The following is a 25,094-nucleotide window of genomic DNA, read 5'->3' on the forward strand; positions in this document are numbered from 1 at the left end:
ATCTATGATAGGCCACCAGATCCTCGCCTTTTTGGCGCGGTTTTCTTTTGGACGTAGAACAAAACTGTTCTTAGCAGAAAAGGCTAGAGTTGATGCTTATTGCAGATTTGAACACCAACAAAATGACCACTCGCAAGGAATACGTCTTCAAAGCCATCAATGGAATCCCGGTAGCCGCTGACGTATACTTCAGAAAGACCACGATCGCTTCGAAGCTTCCAATAGGTACGCAAACTACCCAATCCTCGTCCTCTCTGAGTAGGCATCTGATGCATTGAGATACAGCATTACATTTCCATGGCGGAAATTTCACGGTCGGCTCGAAACAAATGCTCCCGCGAGACCAGTCCGAAAAGCTCTTGGACTTAGGTTTCGTGGTTGTATCCGCCAACTATCGACTGGCTCCCACGGTTACAGTCTTTGAAGGACCGGTCAAAGATGCACTGGACGCATACGAATGGTCGCGGACAAAATTACCCCAGCTGCTCCTCGAAGATACTCATGTAAAAGCGGATGGCTCTCGGGTTGTAACACTGGGTCATTCATGCGGTGGCACCTTGGCCCTTCTGACAGTGAGCAGATACCATAGTTTCTGACACGGGTATGAGATACTAATATGCGGACCGTCTAGGCCAGTTCGCCCCAACCCCCTCGCGCAATTCTCGACATTTACGGGATCAAGTACCTAACAGACTCGGCCTTCCATACCCCCTTACCTGCACCTCCAGGTGCTCCTCAGATTGATCAAGATTTCACGAGCAAAATTTGGAAAGATGACTCTCCTCCCACCTCAGCACCCTCTCCGGTGGGACCGAAAGGGCCTGACTTGGCCAACTATCGTGTTGCCTGGATGTTTGATCAGCTCGGAAAGGGAACACACTTGAAGACGGTTGTAGGAGACGGCGACTATGATCGCGTGGACCCGGCTTCGCTGTTCTACAAGGGTAGATTTCCTCCCACCTTTTTCATCCACGGCGCTGAAGACAAGTTGGTGCCAGCAAGGCTGTCGCAACAGGCATATGACGAACTCAAGAGTCACGGTGTCGAGACGGGATTGGTCCTGGTGGTAGGAGGACAGCACGGCTTTGATGAAATTGGACAGCCTGAGAATGCACTTGAACTTTTGGAAAAGGGCTTTGAGTTCCTCAAGGCCCATGTCTGACATGATCCCCTTTTGAAAAGACTAGCCTTTGAGAGGATAGATCTAAACAGGTACTCAATTGTTTAAATTTGAATATATGTGCCTTGTATAACTGTGTATGCATGCCTTGCGGCAGCCTGAGCTGAGCAGACCGATTGCATACCTGATGCATGTCCGTTTGAAATGCTACTGGCTTTCGTGATACCTCAATATTGGGCATAATCAAGTGAAATGGGTGACCTTGCGTGGTATTTAGTGGTGTGAGGTAGCACTTTACAGTACTTTTTGTGCTGGACGGGGCAGGTGGATCGACCGACGACAACTTAAAGTTACCCACCGTAAGTGGGAAAATGACGATTTATGTAGCGCATATGTCAGCCGCCTGCAAGTACCAAGCCACCCATTATTTTAAATATTGGAACTGTTCATCATAAAAGCTAATAGGATAGACTACTCCCAGAGCCTCAAATTCTCATCACCGTTACAATCACAATGGATCCGCCTGCCAAACCCAAACGCACAAGAGTCAACAAACACAAGCGCGTCTCAAGAGCCTGCAATTACTGCCGTGCTCGTAAGCACAGATGCGATGGCAGCCACCCAACCTGCTCGCGATGCTCTGCCATCCACTACCCATGCAGCTATGGCCCCGACTCCAAGAAGCGTGGGTTGACGACGGGCTATGTGAGGGCTCTGGAACTACTTTGGGCACTTGTATTCACCGTCGTTCCTAATAGCAAGGTTGTAGTCCAAGAGCTCTTGCCAGATATTCAGTTTTCCCTAGATTCGCGATCCAGATTGGTCTTGAACAGCAGGCTTGTCAGAGACTACGAGACACTCAGACAAGGTTGGGACGGTAGTGACATCCAAGAAGAATTGGATCTGCTGTTGTCGAATATTCAGCAAGGGAACGACTACGGTGCAAATTCCGTGGCGTCCGTCAAGGCTGAAGCCTCCACTCCCGACCTCGCCCCTCGTGTCAAGGTATTCGAGGCTGTACAGACTTCAACGCCAGCCAATGACGCTCGGGAGGTCTCAGACCCCATGGATACCGACAGGGCCAACACGCCTTCCACTCATGACGCGTCAGTGCCCCAACCGGCTCCATGGAACGACGTATCATCCCCCGCGTCTGCTCAACAGGTACGGCTCTTAATTGATATATACTTTGCCCATACCAATTGTTGGCTCCCGATGGTCCAAAAGCACAAGATGCTGGAGTTATTGTATTCGCCGTCAAGACATGATCGGGAAGAAAAGGGAAATATGGCCACTCTATGGGCTGTTGTTGCTTATGCTTCACTTCAAGATACCCGTAACCATACTGGAGCGTCTGATGGTCAATCTGCTCTTCCTGCTCCCGAAATAATCTATTCTGAGGCGAGACAACGGATACCTAACGAAGATGCGAGACTTCCAGGCTACGTTCAAGCTTTGCTTATCCTGGGCCTTTTCAAAATGGATCAGGAAGATCTTGTGTCTTCATGGCACTTGATTGGCCAAGCAGTGAGGATTTGTCTTCATCTCAGTACCGCGCCTTCTACCAGCAACGGCTCTAATGCCGCAAGTGTCGATGATGACAATCAGAAGCGGCTTGTCCTAAGTTGCTTTATACTCGATACTCTCGTATCATGTCGTTTGCACAAGCCACCCCATCTCAGGACAGGAGATTTATGTTTCTCCCTGAAGCTCGCAGAAACAGGTCCGAATGAATGGGAACCGCAGAACGTAACTTCTACAACTTTGGGCAACACTAACTCCATGAACCAGCCTTCGCGGGTGTTAAGTATCTTCAACTACTACGTCAGCTTAATATGTATCCTAAACGATGCCATGTCGAATCATCAATCTTCAAACAGGCCTTGCACCAAAAGTCTACTGGCATTGAATCGCTGGTATGATGGACTTCCACAGCATTGTCAGATTTCACCATTACCTGGTAAGGTTCAGCCGGGAACGGCACCGCACCTGACACCGCAACTGTACAACCTTCACCTCGCCTTCGCGAGCACCGATATGCACCTCAGGTCACATCTTGCTACCACAAATGAGCTACCGAGTACACAAGTTACAGGATTAGCTGGCCTGTCTATGGGATATCTCATGGCAGCTTTTGTGAAGGAGTTTGATGTAGCTAAAATGCCTGCTATATTCAAGATTTACCAAGACCTTGGACGCAGAAGAGTCTTTAGACCTGTGCGGCAGGACCATTCTGTTGATTTACTGGTTTCGAGTAAGCCTTCTCCTAATTTATTACCGACACCTCCGGAAGTCTGTGAAACAGGCCCTGTTGGTACTAGTAGGCCAGAAAGGCCTTCCGCCGTTTCATTGGCTCGCCAAGTTGAGGGTAGGTCAACGATGTTTGCTTTCACGCTCTTGCTGACAAAAGACCCAAATAGAGTCAACTACTCAATCTCATGCACCGACATCAGTTGAAAATTTGGACGAATACGATATAGAAACCTGGGGCAAGATATTTGGTACAGCAGAGTTGGGCGAAGCAGGCGTACCAACCCAGCAGGACATGGAGAGTCTAGATTACTTGAATGGGATGGCATGGTAATATAAAGGCGTTTAAAGACTGAGAACTGATTTCACTATTTTGATCGGGCTCTTCTATTCTCATCAAGATTATAGTGACTTCTGGGCAGGCTCTCTTGTAGATTTCCGTAATATTCATGTACAATCACTATCACTATGTATCAATTGACGAAAAACGGCGAGCCTTGGAACTCCCATCACTTTTTTTTTGGTTTTGCCCACTCTACAGTTTTCGAGGTGATCTAATATGCTCCCAAAGTGGTGCTAGACATCAGTAACGTGGAGATTTCGTGGGTTGTATGGGTGGAGTTGTGTCATCGGGTGGGAATGAACTCCACCCGCTCATTTTCGAGGCTGGCTCGAAAGTCTTGGTAGTAGTTGCTGGTGAGGTAGCTGGCTTGTCGCTCACTAGGACTAGTCAAGCATTTGTATTTAGCTACCAACCGCAACTTTCCCAAAGCCTCCCTTCTCTCCAATCAATTTCACCGCTCAATCCCATTCCACCAGTCCCAACATGAGTCCTAGCGTCCCTACAACTACGAATCGTGCCTTATGGCTCTCCTCATTCGACAAACCTCTGGAGCTCGTTGAACTCCCCGTCCCTGAGGCAACAGCTGGCTCAGCCGTCGTCCAAGTTCTAAACACAGTGGTATTCCCTTATGCCGAAGATATTCACCAGGGCAAGCTGCCTGTCTTCAACCTGAGCCTTCCCCTGGTGCCTCATCCAAGTCATATCGGCCGGGTACACGCTGTCGGATCGGATGCCATACTTGCCAAGCCCGGTGATCTGGTCTTTTTCTCGGCCGCCATCTATGCGCGAGACGATCCTAGCGTGAATATCATCCAGGGACACCACGGCGGAGAGGGCACGAAAGGTCGCAAGCTCATGCGGGGAGAATGGCGAGATGGCGCCCTCCAACAGTATCAAAAAGTTCCTCTCGAGAATGTCTTTGTGTTAGACGAGGATCGGCTATGCAAGCAACTTGGATACACGCCTGCGGACCTTCACGAGATCTCCTTCTACAGCATCTCTGCTGGAGCGTTATTCGAGGCTGCCAATCTACTAGCAGGCGAGACGATTGTACTTGGTCCAGCCACTGGGACCTACGGAGGCATCACCTCTGACATGGCACTGGCTCTGGGCGCCAACGTCATTGCTATTGGTCGTAGTGAGACAAAGCTCGCATACCTTAAACAGCAGCTTGGGAACCACGAGAGATTCAGCTATGTTGTCATGACTGGAGATGACGAGGTGGACGCGGCCGCAATCCGAAAGGCAAGCGCCGATGGGCGCGGTGTCGAAGTATACAATGACTGGGCATCAGGCAGCTTGAACGGCTCTCCCTACTTCTCGGCCGCCATACAGGCTGTGCTACCAGAAGGCAGGGTTGTCCTCAGCGGAGCACCGTCTGGGTCTATCTCAGTTCCGTACACACTCGTGATGCACAAAAACATCAAGATCGTTGGTAAGGTCATGGTATCACGAGGAGGAATTGAGTTGACTATCAAGATGGTGAATTCGGGGGTTCTCAAGCTCGGCAGGCGTGGGGGCTCGAGTCACAAGGTGTACGGCTTGGAGGAGCATCACGAGGCTTTCGAGGATGCGAAGCAGAACAGCGGCTTCAGAGTCTACACAGACGTTGCTCCTAACTCATGGTAGAATTGTGTATACTTGGCTGTGTAACTATTTTGGCATTCATTTTGCAATAAGTTATCATCAAAGAGTCAGATGTATTACTGTCAATGAGCATCACTTATCAAGTTGAAAATGCAACCGTGATGGTAGCATATCAATGCTATGAAGCAACAAGCGCCTTGAATTCTTGCGGTGCCACCCGACCAGACTCCCTTCGCGAGTGGGTGTTAAACCAGATCCACAACTACAGAGCATATCAGGAACTTTTGGTGGGGATGCCCACCGGGTCGGGTGCTCGGAACCCCACACGGGAAACAGTCGTGTCTCAACTAAGCTTGATAAAATGAAATCCTCACCAATTGGCATTTCGTTCAGTATCTCTAGTTGGTCAATTCTGAAGAAGTGGCTAGCCCTCTTCTTGTGCTTCAAACTTAGCCGTCAACATTAAGCAAAATGCCATGCGCTGACTGTTACACAGGACATGACCATCCTGGTCCTGTTTACGGCCGTGAGGCCAAACTTCACGGTCATGATGTGTACGTTGCGGAACCTCAGACCAAAGAGGTTTCGATAAAGGGACTGATAGTCGTTATGTCGGATGCGTTCGGGTGGAAAACGACCAACCTACGTGGTGTGGCAGACAAATATGCAGAGCGGACTGGCTGCAGAGTATACGTTCCTGATTTCATGTATGGTGAGTTCATGGTTTCTGTCCATGTCCTCGGTACTTGAAGGCTTATGTGTTTATTTTCAGGCACCTCTGCGCCCGCATCCATCAAAGCCGTCATCGACAGTGTTCTTAATGATAGAGGTTTCTGGGGATGGCTGGTAAAACCGTAAGTTAAACATGTACCAAATAACACTGTTATTCCTAACGCAGAGAATCAGATGGAACTTATTAAAGGCTGCATTCGTCATGGTGCCTTTCAGCATTCGTAACAAGCCCGAGAAGCGTTATCCTGGCATTCGCAAGTTCATGGACGACCTCCGTTGCAATGAAGCAGCTAATCTCAAGGTTGGCGTGGTGGGCTTCTGCTGGGGCGCATATGGTATCACCCATCTAGCCCACGGCGAGGTAGCTGCGAATGGCAAGACGATCATCGACGCAGCCTTCACTGCTCACCCGAGTGAAATCGAGGTTTCCCGAGACATCGAACCTGTGAAACTGCCCTACAGTATGGCCATTGGTGATGTCGACTTTGCCTTGCCTTTGAAGGAGGTGCACAAGGCAGCTGAGATCCTGGATGCGAAGAAGGATGTGGACACTGAAGTTGTTGTCATTCCTAATGCAAAGCACGGGTTCGCTGTTAGAGGCAACCCGGATAATGAGGAGGAGAAAGATATGGCTGATCAGGCAGAAGACCAATTAGTTAGGTGGTTCACTAAATATTTGTCTTGAAGGGAGTGGAATAAGAATTTTATGGCTATCTTCTAACTGTATTTGTGACTTCTACCTGTCCCGACTATATCATCTTTATTTATTGAGTTCTTATAACAAGATAATTTATAATAGTACAGATATACGCCAATACCAGTATGTGGCAGTTCAGAAAAGCGTTCCCTTTGCCAACAATTCTTCCAGCTCCTTGTCGGAAAGAAAATCACTATTAAACCGTCGGGCAACTTCCCGCTCCTGACGAGCTCGTCGTTCGGCATGTGCTGAGGACTCAGCCTCATCAGGCTCATCCACCGCCACTATGGGCCTTTTTTCTTTTCGTTGCTCTGGCATAGCAGAGAAGTTCGCACGGTCGTCACCGTCTCGAGTGTTGTCTGTGTTTTGCAATATCCCTTCTAGTGTTGGTCTGCGTACTGATTCGGCCGTTCTATTTGCTGACCCCGCTGCCCTCGTTGTAGCATCATTCGCCTGTTTGACTCCAGAATGGAAGGGCATTGGAGGCAATCGGTCAGATCCATAGTCTTCCTCTTTGAGTAATGTGCTACTCAGCGGGGCTTGGTATGAATGTCTTATAAAAGGCCGATTAGAGGCAAAGTCCAGAGACCTAGTATTCTGATGCATGGCCCAACCCGTCGTAACATGCTTCCACTTAGATAGTAATCCAAACCCTCGATACTGCCTTAGCTCTTTCTTCAACTTGTCAAAGTGATCCATTAGACGGCCTATGTCGTCTGAAGTATGAATAGCAAGGTTCCAACCTTTCCTGAACTCATCTTCTGGATATAACGAGGTTCCCCACCTACCAATGTTGCTGGGATCCTCATCAAGCTTGAGCATAAGAACGTGGGTCTCCGGTGGACAAGAAAATAGAGCTTGGGGAATACCTCGCTGCGCCAGTGATGTATCGAGAACATAGATACACATATCCGCTTGGAAATAAGTGACCTGCGCAGCTCTCCTGACAATGATCAATTCCTTATTCGACTCCTTCATTGTTTTGAAACTGCTATCGTGTGCCCAGGGCCATTCTGTCTGGTCCAAAATGTCGGGTCGAAGTTGCAAATCCTCGGGGCTGGCCAGTCGATCCATTGTTGACGATACACGAAGAAATGGAACATCCGGTTCATTCCTCCCAATCTTATATATGGAATGCAGCTTACGCACAAAGTTCCTTGTGCTAGGTCGTGCACAAGCCCGCAGAACTCGGTCTTGTAGCTCCCGATCAGCATCATCCGATGCAACTGTCGGTAGGGTCTTCAAAACATAGTTGACTTCCGAACGTCGAGCTCTGGTTGGCTTATCAGTCCGAAGGCAAAAGTTATAAAGACAGGCATTCAAATTATCCTCGGCCGACATATTAAGATGCCCGCGGAGTGATTCTAAGTCTTCGACCATCGGAGCTTTCTCAAGTTGTATGGTGGATGAAAGTGGCCCCGCTGGGGACCTGATGGAGTCTTGAACAAGTTTCTTTGAGACTGCTAGATACGTCAATTCTCTCGTAGGCTTCCAGCCTGGGCTGAGATAAAATGTTGCTACAGCGACAACATAGAATACGTCTTCTGGATGTAGTATTTCAGATAGATTGCGGTCAGTGTCTGTCCACATGAGCTCCAAGTCGTTGAGTACTTGGCCCTTCGCAAGACAGGGACGCTCTAAGCTTTCCAGAAGAACGGATATTAGACCTCTTGTCTCCTCGTCCGTGGTGGCTGTCCGCAGAAAGGATTCGACATTGTGGTGGGTGATAACTAAACCGATGCATTGGGAGTCAACAAATCTAGCGTCTCGAAAAACTCCTGACCCGCAGTCGAATTTGCAGAGAGAGTCTCCCATAGGCCGGTCCTTTGCGTCGTGACTCCTGTCGAAATTACTGGCAATCCACGATCTGATATTTCCAGCCATGGAGAAGATATCGTCGTCGTGCCTCAGGCTCTCCGAGTCAGTGGGCGCAAGCCTTTGAAGGCTACGGGCGATGCCTTCGCGATAGATGTCCCGTGCCCAATCAGCGATATAGTCGATAATGAGAAGCAGTTGAAGTGCACCGTCCAGCGAGTCGACGCCGCCACTCCAAAGACGAACCACTCGCTGCAAGAGTGTTAGACTCTAAATGTGTTTCATGCGTGCTATACTCACATAAGATATCGTATCAGGGGTGGTATGAATGTAAGCTGCGAATACTCTCCACTGCTCGCCTTTGTATGACAGAAACCACACAAGTGGACCTCCATCCCATTCTTCATTTTCATTCGCAACATGGGCTAGTTCCTGCTGTATGGAGAGTAGCTCTCTGATAGCGAAGGCAGTTTGAACCTGCGTGTCGGTGAAAGCATCACTGCCCTTCTCAGATTTGGCTTCAATCACCAGAAAGGGAAAGACAAGAGGATCTCCGTCGAGCCTGAACGGGCTACTCCTGATATCCTCGGCGTAGTTTAGTAGCCGAGAGAGCCTTTCGGTAACCTGTAGCCCAAAGACTCGATCGGGGCGGTGCTCACGTTTCGGGAGCTCCGCTCGCAGTTCACTAGAATAGATAATTGCTTCTTCAGCTCTGTCGTCGAACAAGGGGCTGATTCCCTGCTCTGGTCTAAAAAGTGATTAACATGGGTCCAAACTCAACGATACAATGCACTCACATGTCTCGCGAGAAGCCATTAGGCTTACATGTACACGACTGACGCCTCCTCTGTCGAGCCCGAAGGGAATTGGGGTCATCCTCTTCAGCCGCTTGAGTGGTTGGGTCGACTTCTTGCTCAGAACGCCAAAGTCGTCCACGGCAATTCCGACTTGTTGATATTTCAGCAATCTTGTGACCGATAATCAACCTGACAGAACTTACCAAGCAATCTCTACAGAAAATCGGGTCATGACTTCTGATTCGAGCGCCAGACGCCATCCGCTTTCATTCTTCCTGCTCTCTAAGCAGCGTTTGGCAATCTTTGTAATACGCTTTGCGCGCTGCTGAACCTGGTGCCTCCATGGAAACCGCGTAAAGTCTGCGGAGATGCTCTCGCGGTAGTCTGAGTAATCCGTTTTGCCGAGTCGCCGAATGTGGTCAAAAATGGTGTTGCAGTTGCCCGGCCACTGAGGACTGGTGACTGAGTCAATTGGACCGTCAAAAATGATGTTGTACTTTCTCATCAGCTGTCGCTGAATTTCGCGTTGATTGGGTGGCATTGTGAAGTGAGAAGCGCCGTAGGTGGTGACATGAAATTGCAATTGTTTGTTTGTATCTGTTATGGCTGTTGGCATGGATTTTGGCGTAAATAAGTACATGTTGTTGGGTCTGGACCAACGGCCGGCTGAGATGCTACGCCATGTTGATGTTTCACTTGTCGCGCGCGTAGACGTGCATATGCAGTTGGTTGCGCAAGTAAATGTACTAACATGGGATAATTAGTCAGTCAAGGCAGAAAATAGATTTATTTCGCAGTCGAACAGGGAATTAAAACAGGCAGAAAGACAATTTAGTTGATGTTGGCCAGGCTGAATGACACAGCTGTGGTCGTGGCCAAAATCACACGTCTGCAAGGCGTAATCTGAGCTCCCCAGTAAACGTTTCGTCAATTCATTTACCATAAAAACAAGTCGCTATCTGATTTAATTGTTGCCCGTTTCCACTTCCACTTTCCTGTTGCCTCGTACGTCATTCCTCAGCCCCATTTCTTCATTTGTCGTATTGTTGCCGTGTGTCGCGTGACTGTCGTCAATTGATGCGCGATGCATTTAGGGAACCGGGGTGTAATCAGAGTTGCGCATGTGAGACTTGCGGTTGGAGAATAGGTAGTAGATGATCATTCCGACGACGGGGAAGAGGAAGACAACCAGACACCAAAGGATCTTGTGCGAGACGGGGCGATTCGACTGAAGGACCTCAACTGTACATTTGTTAGTACCATTTAAACAGCGGGGAGACATGGAAATACGCACTCCAGACAAGAATATCGAGGACCAAAATGATGAAACCGATAATTCCACCACCAGTTCCGTAGTGCCACGGCTCAGCGCCAGTGACGGTGACCTCGTCAGCGATAGGGGCAGCAAAGGCAAGCGTAGCAAGCCAGAGCTGGAGGAAAGCGATGAAAGCGTTGTTGAGCATTTTGACAGCGACTTTTGCAGTATTATTTGGTGATTTGATTGAGACAAAGTGTTGATACAGAAGAAGAGGGGAAAGGAAGAGGAGAGAAGCCTTTTTGAAAGGAATCAAGCTTACGACGAGACTGGGCACATGATACATTCACACTGACGTCATTGATAGCAACGGCAGCCTAAAACGTCAGATTCAGAATCGACCAATCAATCAATCACCGATCATACCATTAGATCGACGATCGACGATGCTTGTTTTGGTTACTAACAAGCCTTATCTTATCTCAACATTCCTATCATTATTCCTTCTCTTCAACATCAGTCTTTTCCAGCGCAACAGCTTGAGACGGCACTGCATCTTCACCATCAAAGATAACCGCCATCTGCTCCAACGTGTGTCCACGTGTTTCGGGGTAGGTAAAATAGACGACGAAAATGAAGATGAACAGAATAACGGCGAACACAATGTAATACCTCCATTGAATCGCGTCGAGAGCAATGGCGTTGACGAAGCTGTTGAAGAAGATTGATGCGACGGTCGTGCACCAGGCCACCGTGAGACCACGGGATCGAAGAGAAAATTGCCAGATCTCGCAGGGATATGCGACAAGGAATGGTGTTCTAAACATGTTAGCTGTGACAAAATCGAAACATCAGTGAACTTACAGTCCAACGTCATATCCTGCAAAGAAGATGAATAGGAACGGCACAACAGCCAATCCAACTGATGAAGCGCCAGACTTGGCAAAGGATGCGCTGAGAGCAGTGACGACAACGAATGATAAAAACATGACACTCGCCGAAGTCAAGAAAAGGAATCGGCGGCCAAGTCGATCAACACTGACTGCTGCAGCAGTAGCCCAAAGAAGATTCCAGACATTGAGACAAGCTGAGATCAGAGTCTGCTCAGTCGTTGTCTTCAAACCAACCGAGTCCAACACAAGAGGCAGATAGTACGACACAACACCATTGCCCGCCCACTGCGCAACAAAACCGAGCGTGACCGAGATAAACAATCGATGTCGGTTTCCCTTGGTCTTGAACATGTCGAGATAAGACGCACTCTTAGCAGCATCCTTCTCTGCCGTAATAGCAGCCTCAATCTCCATCATCTGCGTGCTCACAATCGGATCATCCCTGTTGCCTCCAGCATGATACTTCGCAATGACATCTGTTGCTTCTTCTAATCGTCCAACGCTGACGTACCATCTCGGACTCTCCGGCGCCATCAAAAAGCCCGGCAGTGCACACAGCGGTAAGAAAATCTGTAGCAGGACCGGAATGCGCCAGGACCAATCATTAGGAATAACACGGCACGCAAAGGTGACCCATCCACAGATCGTACCGCCGACATACCACCCACACATAAACAGCGCACTCGCAATAGCTCTATGCGAAGGATACGCGATCTCATTAATCAACACAGGAGCAGAGTTTCCCAAGAAGCCAGCAGCGAAACCGATGAAGAGTCGAGCATATGTGAAAGCTTTCTCGTTGGGTGCACCAGCTTGCATTCCAACGCCGATTATGAGGAAGAAGTAGCCAGCGTAGAGACCTGGTTTGCGGCCGTAGCGATTGGAGCACCATGCTGCGAGGGGAGTGCTGAGGCCGTTGCCGAGCCAGTAGATTGCTGTCATCCAGCCGAGATATGCGCCGGTGGGGTGCTGCATGAATGAGTTCCAGGTGTTGAGCGCGAGGATGGAGCCCATTAGACCGCCGTCGTATCCGTTGGCTGAGGCTGTGAAGGGATTGATTAGTTGGATACTTGAGATGCTGAGTATGAGGGCTTACAGAAGAGTACAAGTGACAGGATGATGGAGTTGAGCTTGATCAAATGGCTTGTCTTCCACCATGGTTGATGGGACGGCCCATGGCCAACTTCAGCGACGGTGCCCATGGCTACTGCAGAGAGTTGAGGGCCAGTCCACTTGTCGTAGGAGGAAGGAAAAAAATATCGAGGATCAACTCCAAGAGATAATTGAAGACCTGATGTCAAAAGCCTGTGTCGATCATTGATGTTTTGCGGAGGGCATATGCAAGTCTATATACTCCTCCCATACACGTTATTGACAAACAAAAAAAATCCACCAAAATACTCCATACCACTTAAAGTGTCACATGGCACACTAGGCTCTGTCAAAACCCCAGAGTAAATCCTGCCCATGGGGAATCAGACGTTTTCGCGTCTCCCCGTACCGCTAGAAAAATTACAAGGGCGATGTCGCATTGCGGAGATTTGCTGGTGGGGATTTCACGTAGCGAACTATTACGAGGCGGAGAATTGAGATTTTGGTGTGAGCTTAGCTTGGTTTTTGGCGCGGTTTGGTGGGATGTATTTCTCCGCCCCTTGTAAAGAACACGGCAGATGATTTCGGGGAGCTTTGAGGAGAAATAGCTGGCGCATAATGCGAGAAATTCTTCTCAATGTGGGTGATTTGCGTGCTGGGCTTGCCGTGATCTTCAGTGCAGTTTTGGTCCAATTGCGGGCAAAATGTGGACTGGCTGTAATTCTGGCGGAGATTTATCGCCTCATGATGGAGCACGAGGATGAGAATGCTGCATCATGATCATGCTCATGAACTATATAGCTCAGTGTCATTTTTGGTTAGTTAATCACATTTCTGTTCGAGCTAGAATCCCCTTCCTTGTCAAGCATCAATCACATCATCACTTTGCCAAACAAGAGTAGTTGAGATGAGGTATGCCAGAATGGATGTAGAGGCCCTCATCCAGCAATTGACCCTTGAGGAAAAGGTCCAGCTTACAGCAGGCAAGTCATCAGCTCACGATTCTTCATAAATAGTATTGCTAACAACATTTGAAGGAGTCGGATGGTGGCACACAGCAGCAATTGAACGCCTCTCAATACCCCCAATCCGCCTCTCAGACGGCCCCAACGGCGTGCGAGGAACTCACTTCTTCGACAGCACCCCATCATCATGTCTTCCCTGTGGCACCGCTCTAGGCGCAACATGGAATACTGACCTAATCTACCGTCTGGGTCGATTACTCTCAGACGAAGCCCACGCCAAAGGTGCGCACGTCCTTCTTGGTCCGACCGTCAATATCCAGAGAGGGCCATTAGGCGGAAGAGGCTTTGAGTCTTTCTCCGAAGATCCTGTTCTTTCGGGTATCTTGGCGGGGCATTATGTACGTGGTGTGCAGAGAAATGGTGTTTCTGCTACGATGAAGCATTTTGCTTGTAATGATATGGAGAGTGCTAGAATGGCTGTTGATGTACAGATTACGGAACGGGCGTTGAGAGAGGTGTATCTTCTTCCGTTTATGATTGCTGTTGAGATGGCGAGTCCGAGAGTTTTCATGACGGCATATAACAAAGTTAACGGCACACATGCCCCAGACAACCATCACTTGCTGCAAGATATCCTGCGCGATGAGTGGAAGTGGGATGGACTAGTTGTGAGCGACTGGTTCGGAACCTACAGTACGACTGAGGCGATCAATGCGGGACAAGATCTCGAAATGCCGGGTCCTACAAGATGGCGTGGGGAGACTTTGGTTCACGCTGTTACGTCGAATAAAGTCAAGAGGTCAACACTGGATGAGCGTGTGAGGAATATTTTGAAGTTGGTCAAGCATTCGATCGAGAACACGAGTATTCCACCGAACGCGCCGGAGACTCAACTCCAGAGTGAGGAGAACAGTCGACTCCTTCGTGAAGCTGCCGCCGAGTCTGTGGTACTACTCAAAAATGATAAGGGAGTTCTGCCGCTGGATCCTGCGAAGCCGGTCGCTGTGATTGGACCCAATGCCGACATCAGCACTTATTGCGGTGGTGGAAGTGCAAGTCTTCGAGCATACCATACCGTTTCTCCACTGGAGGGCATCAGGGGTATTGCGAAGGACGTTTCCTTTACAAAAGGACTCTACGGTCATCGATCACTGCCTCAAATAGGCAAGCTGCTGAAGACAGTTGGCGAACAGCGTCAAGGATTCACTTTGCGCATATATAATGACCCTCCTCCTAGCTCCGGACCAGATACACGCAAGGTCCTCGAGACGAGGATTCTTGATGACTCGAATATCTGGTTTGTGGACTATGAGCATCCGGCACTGGAGCAGGTCTGGTACACTGATATCGAGGGTGTCTTGACTCCAGAAAAGACAGGAGAATGGGACTTTGGTCTTTGTGTCCATGGAACTGGCGAGCTCTTCATTGACGGTGAGCTAGTAGTCTCAAATGTCGTTGACCAAAAGCCGGGAAGTTCATTCCTTGGTTGCGGTACCGTCGAAAAGACAGGGAGCAGGATGCTTGAAGGCGGCAAGAGTTACAACGTGGTCGTGCGCTGGGGCTGCGACAAGACCTCTGATCTCAAGGTCTCGGGAGTCGTTGACTTTGGACAAGGCGGTATGCGTCTCGGAGGTTGCCCCAGACTTGAGCCGCGACAGGCACTCCAAGACACTGTTGAGTTGGCCAAGAGCGTAGATCAAGTCGTTCTTTGCGTTGGGACGAGTGGGGAGTGGGAGAGTGAAGGTCAAGATCGCGAAAACATGTCTCTTCCTCCCGGTAGCGATGATCTGATCTCCGCAGTTTTGCAAGTGAATCCCAACACAGTGGTACTCATACAGAGTGGCACGCCTGTTTCAATGCCGTGGGTTGATCAGGCTAGTACCATTGCGCAAGCGTGGTTCGGCGGTAATGAAGCCGGGAACGGTATCGCCGATGTGCTTTTCGGTGCTATGAACCCTGTGAGTCACCCCCAGTCATCTCGTAGTGCTCTGCTAACAGTTCTAGTCCGGCAAACTGCCAATCACCATGGCAAGACGCGTGTCAGACAACCCCAGTGCCTTGAGCTTCCGATCAGAAGGTGGACGCGTTCTGTACAGCGAAGATGTGCATGTCGGCTATCGCTGGTATGACACGCTCGACATTGAACCTTTGTTCCCCTTCGGACATGGTTTGTCATATACTACCTTCACGCTCTCTGATCTTTGTGTCGAAGAGCACGGAGAGTCGGAGAGCAAGAAGTTGATAGTGAGCGTCAATGTGACTAACACTGGCTCGCGATCAGGCGCTGCGGTCGTACAAGTCTACGTCAAGCCACCTCACCCAACACCACTGACTGCTTCTGCTCTTGATACGATTACGAGATCTAGCAAGGAGCTCAAGGGCTTTGCCAAGATCAATCTGGTTCCAGGAGCAAATGGTAGGGCAAGGGTTGAGCTGGATGTTCTCCGCGCGACGAGCTATTGGAGTGAGAGAGAGGATTATTGGTGCAGTGACGCGGGAGATTATACTGTTCTTGTTGGCATGAGCAGTAGATGTGAGTTTCTGGACAAGACGTTTACGGTCCAGAACGCGACGACGTGGCGGGGACTTCGGACATGATAAAAGTTCACTACCCTACATCGTCATAAACCGTGTTATTCATTCTACGATCCGTCGTTGATTAATGTGATGATATAAGGCATAATGATTTATATAATTTATTCGCATCAAGTAACTTGTCATTTTCTTTTTTTTTTTTTTTTTTTTTTTTTTCGCCCTTATTCGCTGGGGGATGTGAGTGCCATCGAAAGACTCTTAGAAAGGCGACCTACATTAAAGTCAAGCGATACTGTGATTCATTCCATCATGGCTCAGCAGCATGCAACTAAATCCATAGCGGAGTATTGTCGCGAGTCAAACTTCATTAGCTACTCAATAGTTCAAACTCACACAAAGTCGAATTGATGCACGTCGATTAATCTGATCGGAAGGCATCGTCCTTTTTACTCTCCACCATTTTAGGCGTAGAATTGCGGCTCCGACAAAAATGAACTAACGAAAAAGTCCAAGCGGCACATGACGCCCACTGACTATTCCAGCGGGTCTCGATTAACTCCGCAGTCTGTATTTCTCCGCCTCGTCAACCCCAGAAACTGACCCGACTGATCGGTTACCTATCATGGGAACGACAGACGTAGACCCCAACACATCACTGTTGTCGACCGACAATGCAGCTGATGAGTCTATCATAGCTGGCCGGGAAAAAGCGAGACAGTTGAGTACCAGGGCATGCGATGCGTGTCGTGCTCGGCGGAGGAAGTGCGTGTTTCCGAGGGATGGCGCAGAAACAGCGTCGCATTGCGTGGGATGCTCGAGGCTGCATATTCAGTGTAGTTTTGACATACCCACGAGGCCTAGAGGTCCGAAGAGAAGAAGGTAGTCATATCGAACCCTTGGTATTGTCGTGTCACATGAAAGCCTGGCTAACAACTATCAGGACGACTCAACCACCTGCTGCCATCTCTCCAGAACTACACGTTGAGAGCCCGACCCATTACGAAGAAGATGAGACGCTCCATACGGAAGTTCCAACACCTCTCGGAAATTCTCATCTGAGTCTGGCATTTGGATCATCGCCCAATGCGCCATCACCAAGCCGTGCACCCATTCACAGCCATGTCGCGCACTTCATCCAGCCTCAAAATGTCGAGTTGTTCGAGCATCAGTCCCAAACGGATGAAATATGCCCCCGAAGCTTGTTCATGACCATCATGACTGATTACATCGACCACATATACCCTCTTGTTCCTGTCGTACATCTACCAACCTTCCGTAACGACTTAGCATTAAATAAAGATATTACCGACCTCGACACTCTACTGCTATTCGTATCAATAGCTTCGTTGACTGTGGGCTTGCTACCATCAAAGTTTGACAGTTACCACGCTCTGGCAGCTCGATTTGGCACTCGCACAGCTACGATTAGCCACTGCTCTCAGATGTGCATCCGTCTTCGGCCTGCGGATTACTGGGATCATATCAGCCATCGAAAGTGGGCTACGGCATACTGTCTCTCGATCGGAGCGTTCCAAGTTGGACAGATCAACCAAAGCCGCATGTTTGAAGCAGAGTCGATGCAGCTTGCGAGACTATTAGGCATGCATCTTGTATCTGAATACGAGGGATTGAATCCGATTGAGACTCAACTGCGGAAGAAGTCATTCTGGCTACAGCTCTACACTTTCGCGTAAGTCCATCAGTTTCAAGCACTCTTGTCGGCTAACGAGATGTCAGACATTCCAAGATCCAACCGGGTAGATGCAACTACTTGACATATCTCGACAACTATATCATCCGAGATGTCAACTTTGCTGCATTGGAGCCTCTCAACATTGTCGACGAGAACATAACCGAAACAGGAATCGTCGGCCAGCTTCCATCAACACCATCCGTAGGGCTACCAAACAACACTGACTCAGCAGACGATGCCCCATTTCACTCCACTACTGTGTTCATCATGGCATCTCGCGCATTCCTCTTGGGTATGCGAGAGTCCATGGTCAATGATGGTTGCAACTGCGGGTTTGGTAGATCCCCAGAGGAGCGTCTATCGAAGCTGAGAGATCTCCTTGATCAACTGCGGTATATACTTGATGGTTTGCCAACGCACATGCGCCAATGGGGGCCAGGCGATAACTACCAACCATTTGATAGTAGTGATAGGCGCCAAGGTGCGTTCACTGAGGCTCATATTGAGCATTTGCAAAATGAAAGCACCAGAGCCAACCTGCACGTCAGTCACCTATGGCTCCAGAACTTCCTCCTCGACAAAATGGACGTCGCACTGCAAGAGATGAAGGACCGAGAGGGAGATGACTCATACATCGCAACTCAACTCAAACAAAACTGGAAAGACCGTGAAGACGTATCCCGCCAACTGCTTCATATCCTCCACAGCATCCCTCATGCGTACCTAGAGCCCAACGGTCTATATCTCGTAAGTCTCACGTCACATTCTCATTAAGATCTCACAGATTGACAAAACTCCACGTTAGATCTACAAAGTGCGCAGCATTGCCAGTTCCCTTCTCAACTGTCCCTTTGAGATGGATAGACAGCTCTCCCGTCGTGTCTCGGAGTACATCCAGGAATTTACAAAAGTGCTGTCATACCTCGATCGGAGCGAGATTGTGAATACAGACGGCTTGAGGAGTTGGATAGACGAGGGTCAACATATTAATCATGATACATAGGGCACGACGATCCTCTTCGGATGATTCGTGAAACATTGTCTCGCAATTTGATACAGAGGTTTCACAAAGGATGCTTGTGTAATGATCGTAGAGGCATTAGGATTTTTTTGCCTGCCTAGGTTTTGTCTGTCACACGAAACTATATCACACAAAGGGTCCGTTTGGAGCTTGCTGCGAATCCTCCGGAAGGCTATATGCAACTGATCCAGAAGTAGACTCTGCGGTTGAAGAACACACTCATTCTGCAAATAAACATTTAGCTTTTGTGCACCCGTACTCTCGGCCTACTATGTAAGCTATTGAATCGCATTCTCAGCTCTTCAACTCCTATAAAGCTACCGCGTTCCGCAACCCAAAAACGACACTCAAAGACCTCAGTCAAAATGAAGTCCTTTATCTCAATTATCCTCGTAATCGCTTTCATCAGCCTCTCCATTAGTACCGTCTCAGCTCGTTGCTTCTGGACCGGCGCCAAATGGCAAGATCGCGCCGCTACTTGCCAGCACGTTGTCAACGCCTGCAAAGGCCACAGCGGATATCTCGGTGCTTTCCAAGGTACCTTTGCTGCTGGCGAGGCTGCGCATACGTGCGTTCAGCACTCTCCTACGCAGAAGCTTGAATTCATGGTTCAGAATCTGAACATCTATCATGCTTTTGATCTTGCCGATGATGAATGCGTTTTGCGTCTTCAGAATGAGATCAATTCCTGTGCTCGCGGAGGAAGCTCCATGATTAGCGACTGGGTTTTTAGGTGAGTTTTACCTGGTCTTGAATTAAAGATTAGCTGCAAGGTCATAGGGCCGACCCAAGTAACGGCATCTGTTAAGAAGTTCGGCCAAGATCCATGCCCTTGTTTCGGGTGTAAAGTTGACGTTTGACGCTCAGTGGATCGTTACATATTTGCCTTGGATTATGTCCTGTCTAGGTTCTCAGACATCCATGATCTCTTCGAGTTCTAGACACTCATTAAACTGGCTCTATCTCTGCCTATCGGATAAATACGTTCACTTTAGCATTGATGCAGTCCTTATACACATACATGACTTTGCTTCATGAGTAGCGTTTTGCAGAAGAATGATCGCTTGGTCTGTTTCAAGCTCTTGTTAAGTTGATGCCAGCATCCGACGTCTCAAAGTTTATGCTCCTATTGTAGATCGGATCCTATAGAGAGTTGCAGCGAGCGGTCATAACACCACAGATCCAGCCGCCAACCTTAACACTCAAGTTACAACCCATTGTGGAACCACAATCTCCTTCGGCACAGTTGCTATCGTCACCGTCAGAGTCACCATCGTTAAACCATTCATGCTTATGTATCTCCCGTTCATTGATTGGAAAGTCATCTATCTCTCGCATCCACATAAATACATTTCGCGTGACTTGTTCTGAAATAACCCTGTCTGGGTCCAGCCCTCTATAGTCTATAAGACTAGCAGCTGCAGGATGACTTGACTTCAATGAAGGACAAATGATTGTGGTCAAGGCGGCTGCTTCTTGGACTTCATTCTTACTTCCTGCACAGGTCCAGGTGATCTTGGAGAACTCGAGTCTGTGTCCACCTTGGCATGCTATGTGAAGACGAAAATCAAGGTCTAGATCGTCAACAGCCGTTGAGCCAAGAGGCGGATATGGGTAGATTGGTGGGAACCTGTATCTGGCTATCCCCTGGGTAAGGAAAGCTAGTGTGAACTCATGCCCGCGTGAGACCGAGGTAGTGTTTTCTGGCTGTTGAGGGGCATGATCCTGAATGAAGGAGATCAGGGTGCCAGTCCAAGCTGCTTCATGAATATCGATACTATTGATTCCGAGGAGTCCTTGGGGGCCTCTCAAGAAACTCCTGTGCAAGCCAGCAATGATGGCACCAAGCCACAGAAACTCAGATGAGGGCTTCGAAGGGAGAACATCCGAGCCAGAATATTTAGGTTTTGTATCAACCCTGACTGGAGGACAGTGGCAGTACCTTGCAACCATGGACCACAGGGATTGCATAGTACGCTAGGCTCGTAGAAAATACTGCCAAGAATGGACTTCACTCTGTGAGGGTTGCAAGACAAGGTGAGAAGCCTATCGAACTGCCGGATGTCTCGCCCACAGATTGGTTCTTCTATCGATTCTGCGCTTGACCTGATTCTTGAAGGCGCAGTGCACATTCGTGGCACCGGAAGTAGGACGCTTATCCTATCATAGTTGGCCAACGGGAGCATGAGGGCTGTCGCAAAAACAACACGGTTTTGATCGTGAGCGGAATGGAGTGTACAATAGTCAGAAATATACTGAACTGCCGTCTCAAGACTCGTGCACCGTTGGTGACTTGGCGCTTTACTCCTCGAGGCACTGAATAATCGTACAGCTGGAATTGATTCCAATGTCGAGGACCAAGAAGACATGAATTTATAGCGTCCACACACCATAGAAGCCTTCCAACCTTGGCCCGGCGGAATTACACCTGCCCACCATCGTGCAGCGTCGTAACTGACATTTCCAACATCTACGGTTGCTTCTGTGTTGTCGCAAGTACGCGTGGCCAACCACTCGGCTTGACTGTCAGTGTACTCCAGTGGCAATGCTTGAGAGAAAATCTCGGCCCATCGCGCTGATAAAGCATACGCCCATGCGAGAACGAGGACTGTGAGATGATTGTCACTTTGCTTGAACCAGACAGATAGTGGGAGAGGCAATTTGGTCGAGGTAAACAATCTGGTAGGCGTAGCAACACGCGGTAAGATTCGAAAAGGCTGCTCGAAGGGCGGTAAATCACAGGATCCTGTCCCAGGAACCCACGTTGATGTGGCTGTTAGCAACCCAGTAGTATCGAGTTCAAGTCCGATCGGAAAGTAAGGGTGCTGAGGGAAGAGATGCTCGACCCGTAAGCTGGCTGAAGGAATCTCAGGATCTTTAGTTGCCTTCTTTAGTAACGATGACCAGGTCTTATAGCCCTTTTCATAGATTAGCCGATAAATAAAATCGTCGAGACGCAGTGGATCAGTTGACATGGCCCACAATAGTATTTGCAAACGTAGGCTTGGTCGAAAAAAGTGATTCCGCGAGCGGGAATGGCACGGAAATAAAGCGAAAGGCCTAGGGACACTAGAGCTGAGATTGTGATAAGAAGTTCGACTTAAAGGCTTGCCCTGAAGATTTGCTCGATACCTGGGGTCCTGGAGATTTCATCATCCCAAAAGATGACTCGGAAAACCTCCACGCAATATCCATTGGTGGTGGCCTGATTACCTCCGCCTCGACAGAAACAGAAAGTCACCACTTGCCTGTTCTGCACTGGAGCCCAGTATCGGAAGACAAAATAAAGTTCACTTCAACCTTCCCTCGCAATGAAAAATTGGTCATCGGGTCAAGAGTCTCGATAAACCAGGACTGCACGGTGACGCCACAGGAACAAGTCCAGATGGCTATTCCATGGCTGAAGGAACTAGGAACATTTCCAAGCTACTGGGAGGTGTCCGAAAGGCAGCTAGGCCTTGGCTTCCAGGGCGGACAAAACGCGGTAGGAATAGTGAACCTCGCCAAGACGTGGGTGAAGAGACTGGGCCAAACCAAGAAGTCCAACATCCTTGCCAAGAGATCCCTTTCCATCGCCGATCTAGAAGGGCCATTCGCTGTCAAGGTTAGCTTTTGTACCGGCATCGCACGACGGGTGCGGCTGCGAGAGCTCCTCGCCAATATCCTACCTGCTTACGTGGCAGACCTTGCTACCACGCCTTGTTACTGGGAGAGACTTCAAGGCTGTGATATCCTGGAGATATTACGACATGAAGACTTCAGAGCACATTACCAAAAGCTAGACCGTGAACTGCAAGCAGAGTTCGAGACACTTGCTATCGCTGCCCTGTTTCTGTTGCAAGACACGGGTGTAGATAGGAAGGGTGAAAATTTCGTTGTTGGTTGCATCCCTCAAGGCTTAGCAGTACAATGCTTCAAAATCCCCATCGAAAAGGAGACCTTCTGGGCCCGAATACTTGCCGATTCTGAGGACGTAGCGACTTTCGCTTATGTGGCGACGAGGTGCTTCAAAACGGACCTGGTTAGATGCCGAGGCCCGAAAGAGCAATGGATGAACACCAGAGCCCTCTTCTCGACGGCTGTGTCACTGTGCCAAGACCGCATAGTCACGCAGGAAATAATAGCACAACAAACAACTTGAACTCTGAAGGATTCAGAGGCGTATCTTATCGGGCGAGTCGACGCACCATTACTCGTACGAGTCCTTCGACCCAACACCCAGGACGAGCCAGAATTGCTGGTATCAATGAGCACAATTATAGCTCCATTTTTGAGAAGGTGGAGCAGGAAGCAAGGATATAAAAGGCTGTGGAGGTTGCGAGAGAGCAGAGCTATAGATCATCAGCATCAGATGGCCGAGAGTGTTGTTGTGACTGCAGACTTTGAGGCTTCATAATGAATAAATAAAAAGATGCAATTGGTTCTCATGTTTTCGATTAAGATTTTTGTAACTTATTATTGGGGGGAGCAAATGCAGGAATGGCTATAGAACGGTAATAACCTGAAAGCCGAAGGACCTGCAAGTCTGATAAAGCTTTGATAAGACGAGGGAGAAATGGCTGTGTATTTCTCACATCTTGAACATCCTGAACGTGTGTGAAAAAGCACTAGAAGGATAAACGTTTAGTCTCACTCGGGAAACTTAACCCGCCAGTTGAAAATGCCTGATGGAAAACTCTATACGGTCGATGACAATACGCGTAGCTTAACCTTATCCTATCTGCCGAGCCGACCAATCTCTTGGTCACGTGCGAGTCTGGTGATGCCCCTCCCTTGCCTCAAGCATCCGATCAATTATATCATCACCGTCAAAAAGTAACACCATCTCATCTTATAATATATTATTTCTTACGTTCATGTCACATACAGCTGCAAGCCACATACAACTCTCATCCTAAAAACGTTTCATCTTCAAGTTATAGCCAATACACCAATTTTCACTTCCCCCGCCTCGGATCAAACCCAAAAAAAGCAAAAAGCACACCACAACGCGTCATGCCATTGCCAGAACCACGCGAGCTCACTCCTCGAGTCTGCCAGCTGGAGACCTGTAGCGAAATAGACAAAGATCTACTGAGGCGTTGCTCGAGCTGCAAGGCCGTGTACTACTGCGGAGCATCTCATCAAACAGCTGACCGAAGCCATCACAAAAATGGCTGCACCATCATCAAAAAAGCACGCAAGGCAGTAGAGAAGGAGGAACAAGAACTTCGTGATCATCCAGGAGATATGTTCACTCCTCCGAATATCTTCGAGAATGGCGTTGGGCATTTTTGGGGTATTCATGAGACGCGTGCTTATATGCGTTCCCGATATCATATGGTCGACGTGTTGCTTCAGGTTTTTGGAGCCCCTGGAGGTAAAATTGACGCGGTGCAGGAGGCGTTGGATCACCTTCTTGATATGCTTCGTCTTTGTCGGGGCGATAACATGGGTGTGAGGGATCTTGTGCCGCATTTGTACATCCGGCTCAACAGGGATCAGGAAGCCTACGATTTCGTCAAGTGGTACGCTACTACCGGCTCAGAGTCAAAGTATGATTGGGGTGACATGGACCAGCCATACCTGGATATCAGAGATGCGGATATTTTGGAGGAGCCATTGGAGACTTGGTCAAACGGGAAATATCTCAGCTTAGGCCATGTGGCAGCTGTGACGTTGATCAAAGTGAGAATTCTGCTTGACTTGCAGTCTGCACAGAACACCACCCGGGCTCTCAACGGCACTATCCCACCAGAGATCGTGGGACTCATTCGCAGTGAGCTTGTCGGCAGCGCTGTGGCGGCACGTCCGGATATCCTGCTGGGTAGCACAGAGCATCTCTCCAAGCTTATCAAGAAGGTTAAGGACCAGATTGTTAAGCTTTACAGATCTGTGAATGAGTATAACCCTTACTTCTGGCGCTTGATGTTGAGTAGTCCAGTATCGGCAGCTTCACAAAGACCTGGGATGTACTCGCACGAAACGAAAGAGGAGGCTTGTCTTATGATTGGATACTGTCTTGCATCTTGGGTTGAGACGCCTGGAGCCTTCCAGTTGATGAAGGATTTGAGCCAGACTGTTTAGTGGACTGGGTGTTTGGTTCTCTGGATTATGTTAAGGCTATCAGGCTGTATAATAGGCGCCGCACTATATTATCAAACTGGAAAATAATATGTATCAGTATTTGTCGAATGGCTGGAAACAACTCTGCTCCTGATAGTCGGCGGATCATCAGCTTGGTGGTCTGATCATATGAGATCGGCCCATCTTGAATGACCCATCTTTATCTCCACATATAAGGATCACAAACTTCTGTA

At 48.8% G+C, this 25,094-nt stretch overlaps 11 protein-coding genes across 11 annotated transcripts; 7 read left to right on the forward strand and 4 right to left on the reverse strand.

Annotated features, from left to right (window-relative positions):
• Window positions 1-122: 122 nt before the first annotated feature.
• On the forward strand, window positions 123-1,162 carry FOBCDRAFT_266451 (Alpha/Beta hydrolase protein; the record flags this gene model as incomplete). The annotated part of the gene is made up of 3 exons (XM_054702625.1): window positions 123-225; window positions 286-572; window positions 632-1,162. The coding sequence occupies 3 exons, from the start codon at window positions 123-125 to the stop codon at window positions 1,160-1,162; spliced, it is 921 nt and encodes a 306-aa protein (XP_054558600.1).
• A 471-nt stretch (window positions 1,163-1,633) lies between these two features.
• FOBCDRAFT_234961 (uncharacterized protein) lies at window positions 1,634-5,342 on the forward strand (the record flags this gene model as incomplete). The annotated part of the gene is made up of 4 exons (XM_059610001.1): window positions 1,634-3,488; window positions 3,541-3,700; window positions 3,912-3,943; window positions 4,297-5,342. 4 exons carry the CDS (start codon window positions 1,634-1,636, stop codon window positions 5,340-5,342), a joined length of 3,093 nt encoding a protein of 1,030 aa, XP_059466514.1.
• Window positions 5,343-5,771: 429 nt separating this feature from the next.
• FOBCDRAFT_234962 (Alpha/Beta hydrolase protein) lies at window positions 5,772-6,717 on the forward strand (the record flags this gene model as incomplete). Its single annotated transcript, XM_031180436.2, has 3 exons — window positions 5,772-6,012; window positions 6,073-6,154; window positions 6,207-6,717. The coding sequence occupies 3 exons, from the start codon at window positions 5,772-5,774 to the stop codon at window positions 6,715-6,717; spliced, it is 834 nt and encodes a 277-aa protein (XP_031041204.2).
• Window positions 6,718-6,794: 77 nt separating this feature from the next.
• Window positions 6,795-9,892, reverse strand: FOBCDRAFT_313334 (uncharacterized protein). Its single transcript, XM_031180437.3, has 4 exons — window positions 9,545-9,892; window positions 9,342-9,491; window positions 8,845-9,292; window positions 6,795-8,796 (listed from the first exon to the last, which is right to left on the reverse strand). Exons 1-4 carry the CDS (start codon window positions 9,880-9,882, stop codon window positions 6,865-6,867), a joined length of 2,868 nt encoding a protein of 955 aa, XP_031041205.2. The 5' UTR covers window positions 9,883-9,892; the 3' UTR covers window positions 6,795-6,864.
• A 341-nt stretch (window positions 9,893-10,233) lies between these two features.
• Window positions 10,234-10,872, reverse strand: FOBCDRAFT_130 (uncharacterized protein). Its single transcript, XM_059607863.1, has 2 exons — window positions 10,636-10,872; window positions 10,234-10,583 (listed from the first exon to the last, which is right to left on the reverse strand). Exons 1-2 carry the CDS (start codon window positions 10,802-10,804, stop codon window positions 10,432-10,434), a joined length of 321 nt encoding a protein of 106 aa, XP_059466515.1. The 5' UTR covers window positions 10,805-10,872; the 3' UTR covers window positions 10,234-10,431.
• Window positions 10,873-11,077: 205 nt separating this feature from the next.
• FOBCDRAFT_246418 (major facilitator superfamily domain-containing protein) lies at window positions 11,078-12,691 on the reverse strand (the record flags this gene model as incomplete). Its single annotated transcript, XM_059610777.1, has 4 exons — window positions 11,078-11,415; window positions 11,461-11,683; window positions 11,858-12,532; window positions 12,586-12,691. The coding sequence occupies 4 exons, from the start codon at window positions 12,689-12,691 to the stop codon at window positions 11,094-11,096; spliced, it is 1,326 nt and encodes a 441-aa protein (XP_059466516.1). The 3' UTR covers window positions 11,078-11,093.
• Window positions 12,692-13,503: 812 nt separating this feature from the next.
• Window positions 13,504-18,777, forward strand: FOBCDRAFT_234965 (beta-glucosidase; the record flags this gene model as incomplete). Its single annotated transcript, XM_059610002.1, has 8 exons — window positions 13,504-13,564; window positions 13,619-14,847; window positions 15,205-15,504; window positions 15,551-16,079; window positions 16,777-16,960; window positions 17,463-17,771; window positions 17,819-18,521; window positions 18,580-18,777. The coding sequence occupies 8 exons, from the start codon at window positions 13,504-13,506 to the stop codon at window positions 18,775-18,777; spliced, it is 3,513 nt and encodes a 1,170-aa protein (XP_059466517.1).
• Window positions 18,778-19,160: 383 nt separating this feature from the next.
• On the forward strand, window positions 19,161-19,532 carry FOBCDRAFT_266459 (uncharacterized protein; the record flags this gene model as incomplete). The annotated part of the gene is made up of 1 exon (XM_059611388.1): window positions 19,161-19,532. The coding sequence occupies one exon, from the start codon at window positions 19,161-19,163 to the stop codon at window positions 19,530-19,532; it is 372 nt and encodes a 123-aa protein (XP_059466518.1).
• Window positions 19,533-19,879: 347 nt separating this feature from the next.
• On the reverse strand, window positions 19,880-21,770 carry FOBCDRAFT_313338 (uncharacterized protein; the record flags this gene model as incomplete). Its single annotated transcript, XM_054702629.2, has 2 exons — window positions 19,880-20,717; window positions 21,203-21,770. The coding sequence occupies 2 exons, from the start codon at window positions 21,768-21,770 to the stop codon at window positions 19,939-19,941; spliced, it is 1,347 nt and encodes a 448-aa protein (XP_054558604.1). The 3' UTR covers window positions 19,880-19,938.
• Window positions 21,771-22,180: 410 nt separating this feature from the next.
• On the forward strand, window positions 22,181-23,191 carry FOBCDRAFT_194194 (uncharacterized protein; the record flags this gene model as incomplete). The annotated part of the gene is made up of 2 exons (XM_054702630.2): window positions 22,181-22,816; window positions 22,946-23,191. The coding sequence occupies 2 exons, from the start codon at window positions 22,181-22,183 to the stop codon at window positions 23,189-23,191; spliced, it is 882 nt and encodes a 293-aa protein (XP_054558605.2).
• Window positions 23,192-23,618: 427 nt separating this feature from the next.
• FOBCDRAFT_209963 (uncharacterized protein) lies at window positions 23,619-24,979 on the forward strand. Its single transcript, XM_031180446.3, has one exon. It carries the CDS (start codon window positions 23,791-23,793, stop codon window positions 24,859-24,861), a length of 1,071 nt encoding a protein of 356 aa, XP_031041214.2. The 5' UTR covers window positions 23,619-23,790; the 3' UTR covers window positions 24,862-24,979.
• The last annotated feature ends 115 nt before the right edge of the window (window positions 24,980-25,094 follow it).

Source organism: Fusarium oxysporum, chromosome I (genome assembly GCF_013085055.1).
Source record: "Fusarium oxysporum Fo47 chromosome I, complete sequence".
Taxonomy (NCBI): Eukaryota; Fungi; Ascomycota; class Sordariomycetes; order Hypocreales; family Nectriaceae; genus Fusarium; species Fusarium oxysporum.

Excerpts from the sequence above, each read along its gene's own strand:
- FOBCDRAFT_313334 (XM_031180437.3), bottom strand. The coding sequence starts at position 9,882 with ATGCCACCCAATCAACGCGAAATTCAGCGACAGCTGATGAGAAAGTAC. Across the intron at positions 9,492-9,544 it reads TTTTCTGTAGAGATTGCTTG|TCGGAATTGCCGTGGACGAC; the intron begins GTAAGTTCTGTC and ends AATATCAACAAG. Across the intron at positions 9,293-9,341 it reads AATGGCTTCTCGCGAGACAT|ACCAGAGCAGGGAATCAGCC; the intron begins GTGAGTGCATTG and ends ATCACTTTTTAG.
- FOBCDRAFT_130 (XM_059607863.1), bottom strand. The coding sequence starts at position 10,804 with ATGCTCAACAACGCTTTCATCGCTTTCCTCCAGCTCTGGCTTGCTACG. Across the intron at positions 10,584-10,635 it reads CCTCGATATTCTTGTCTGGA|TTGAGGTCCTTCAGTCGAAT; the intron begins GTGCGTATTTCC and ends ACAAATGTACAG.
- FOBCDRAFT_209963 (XM_031180446.3), top strand. The coding sequence starts at position 23,791 with ATGCCATTGCCAGAACCACGCGAGCTCACTCCTCGAGTCTGCCAGCTG.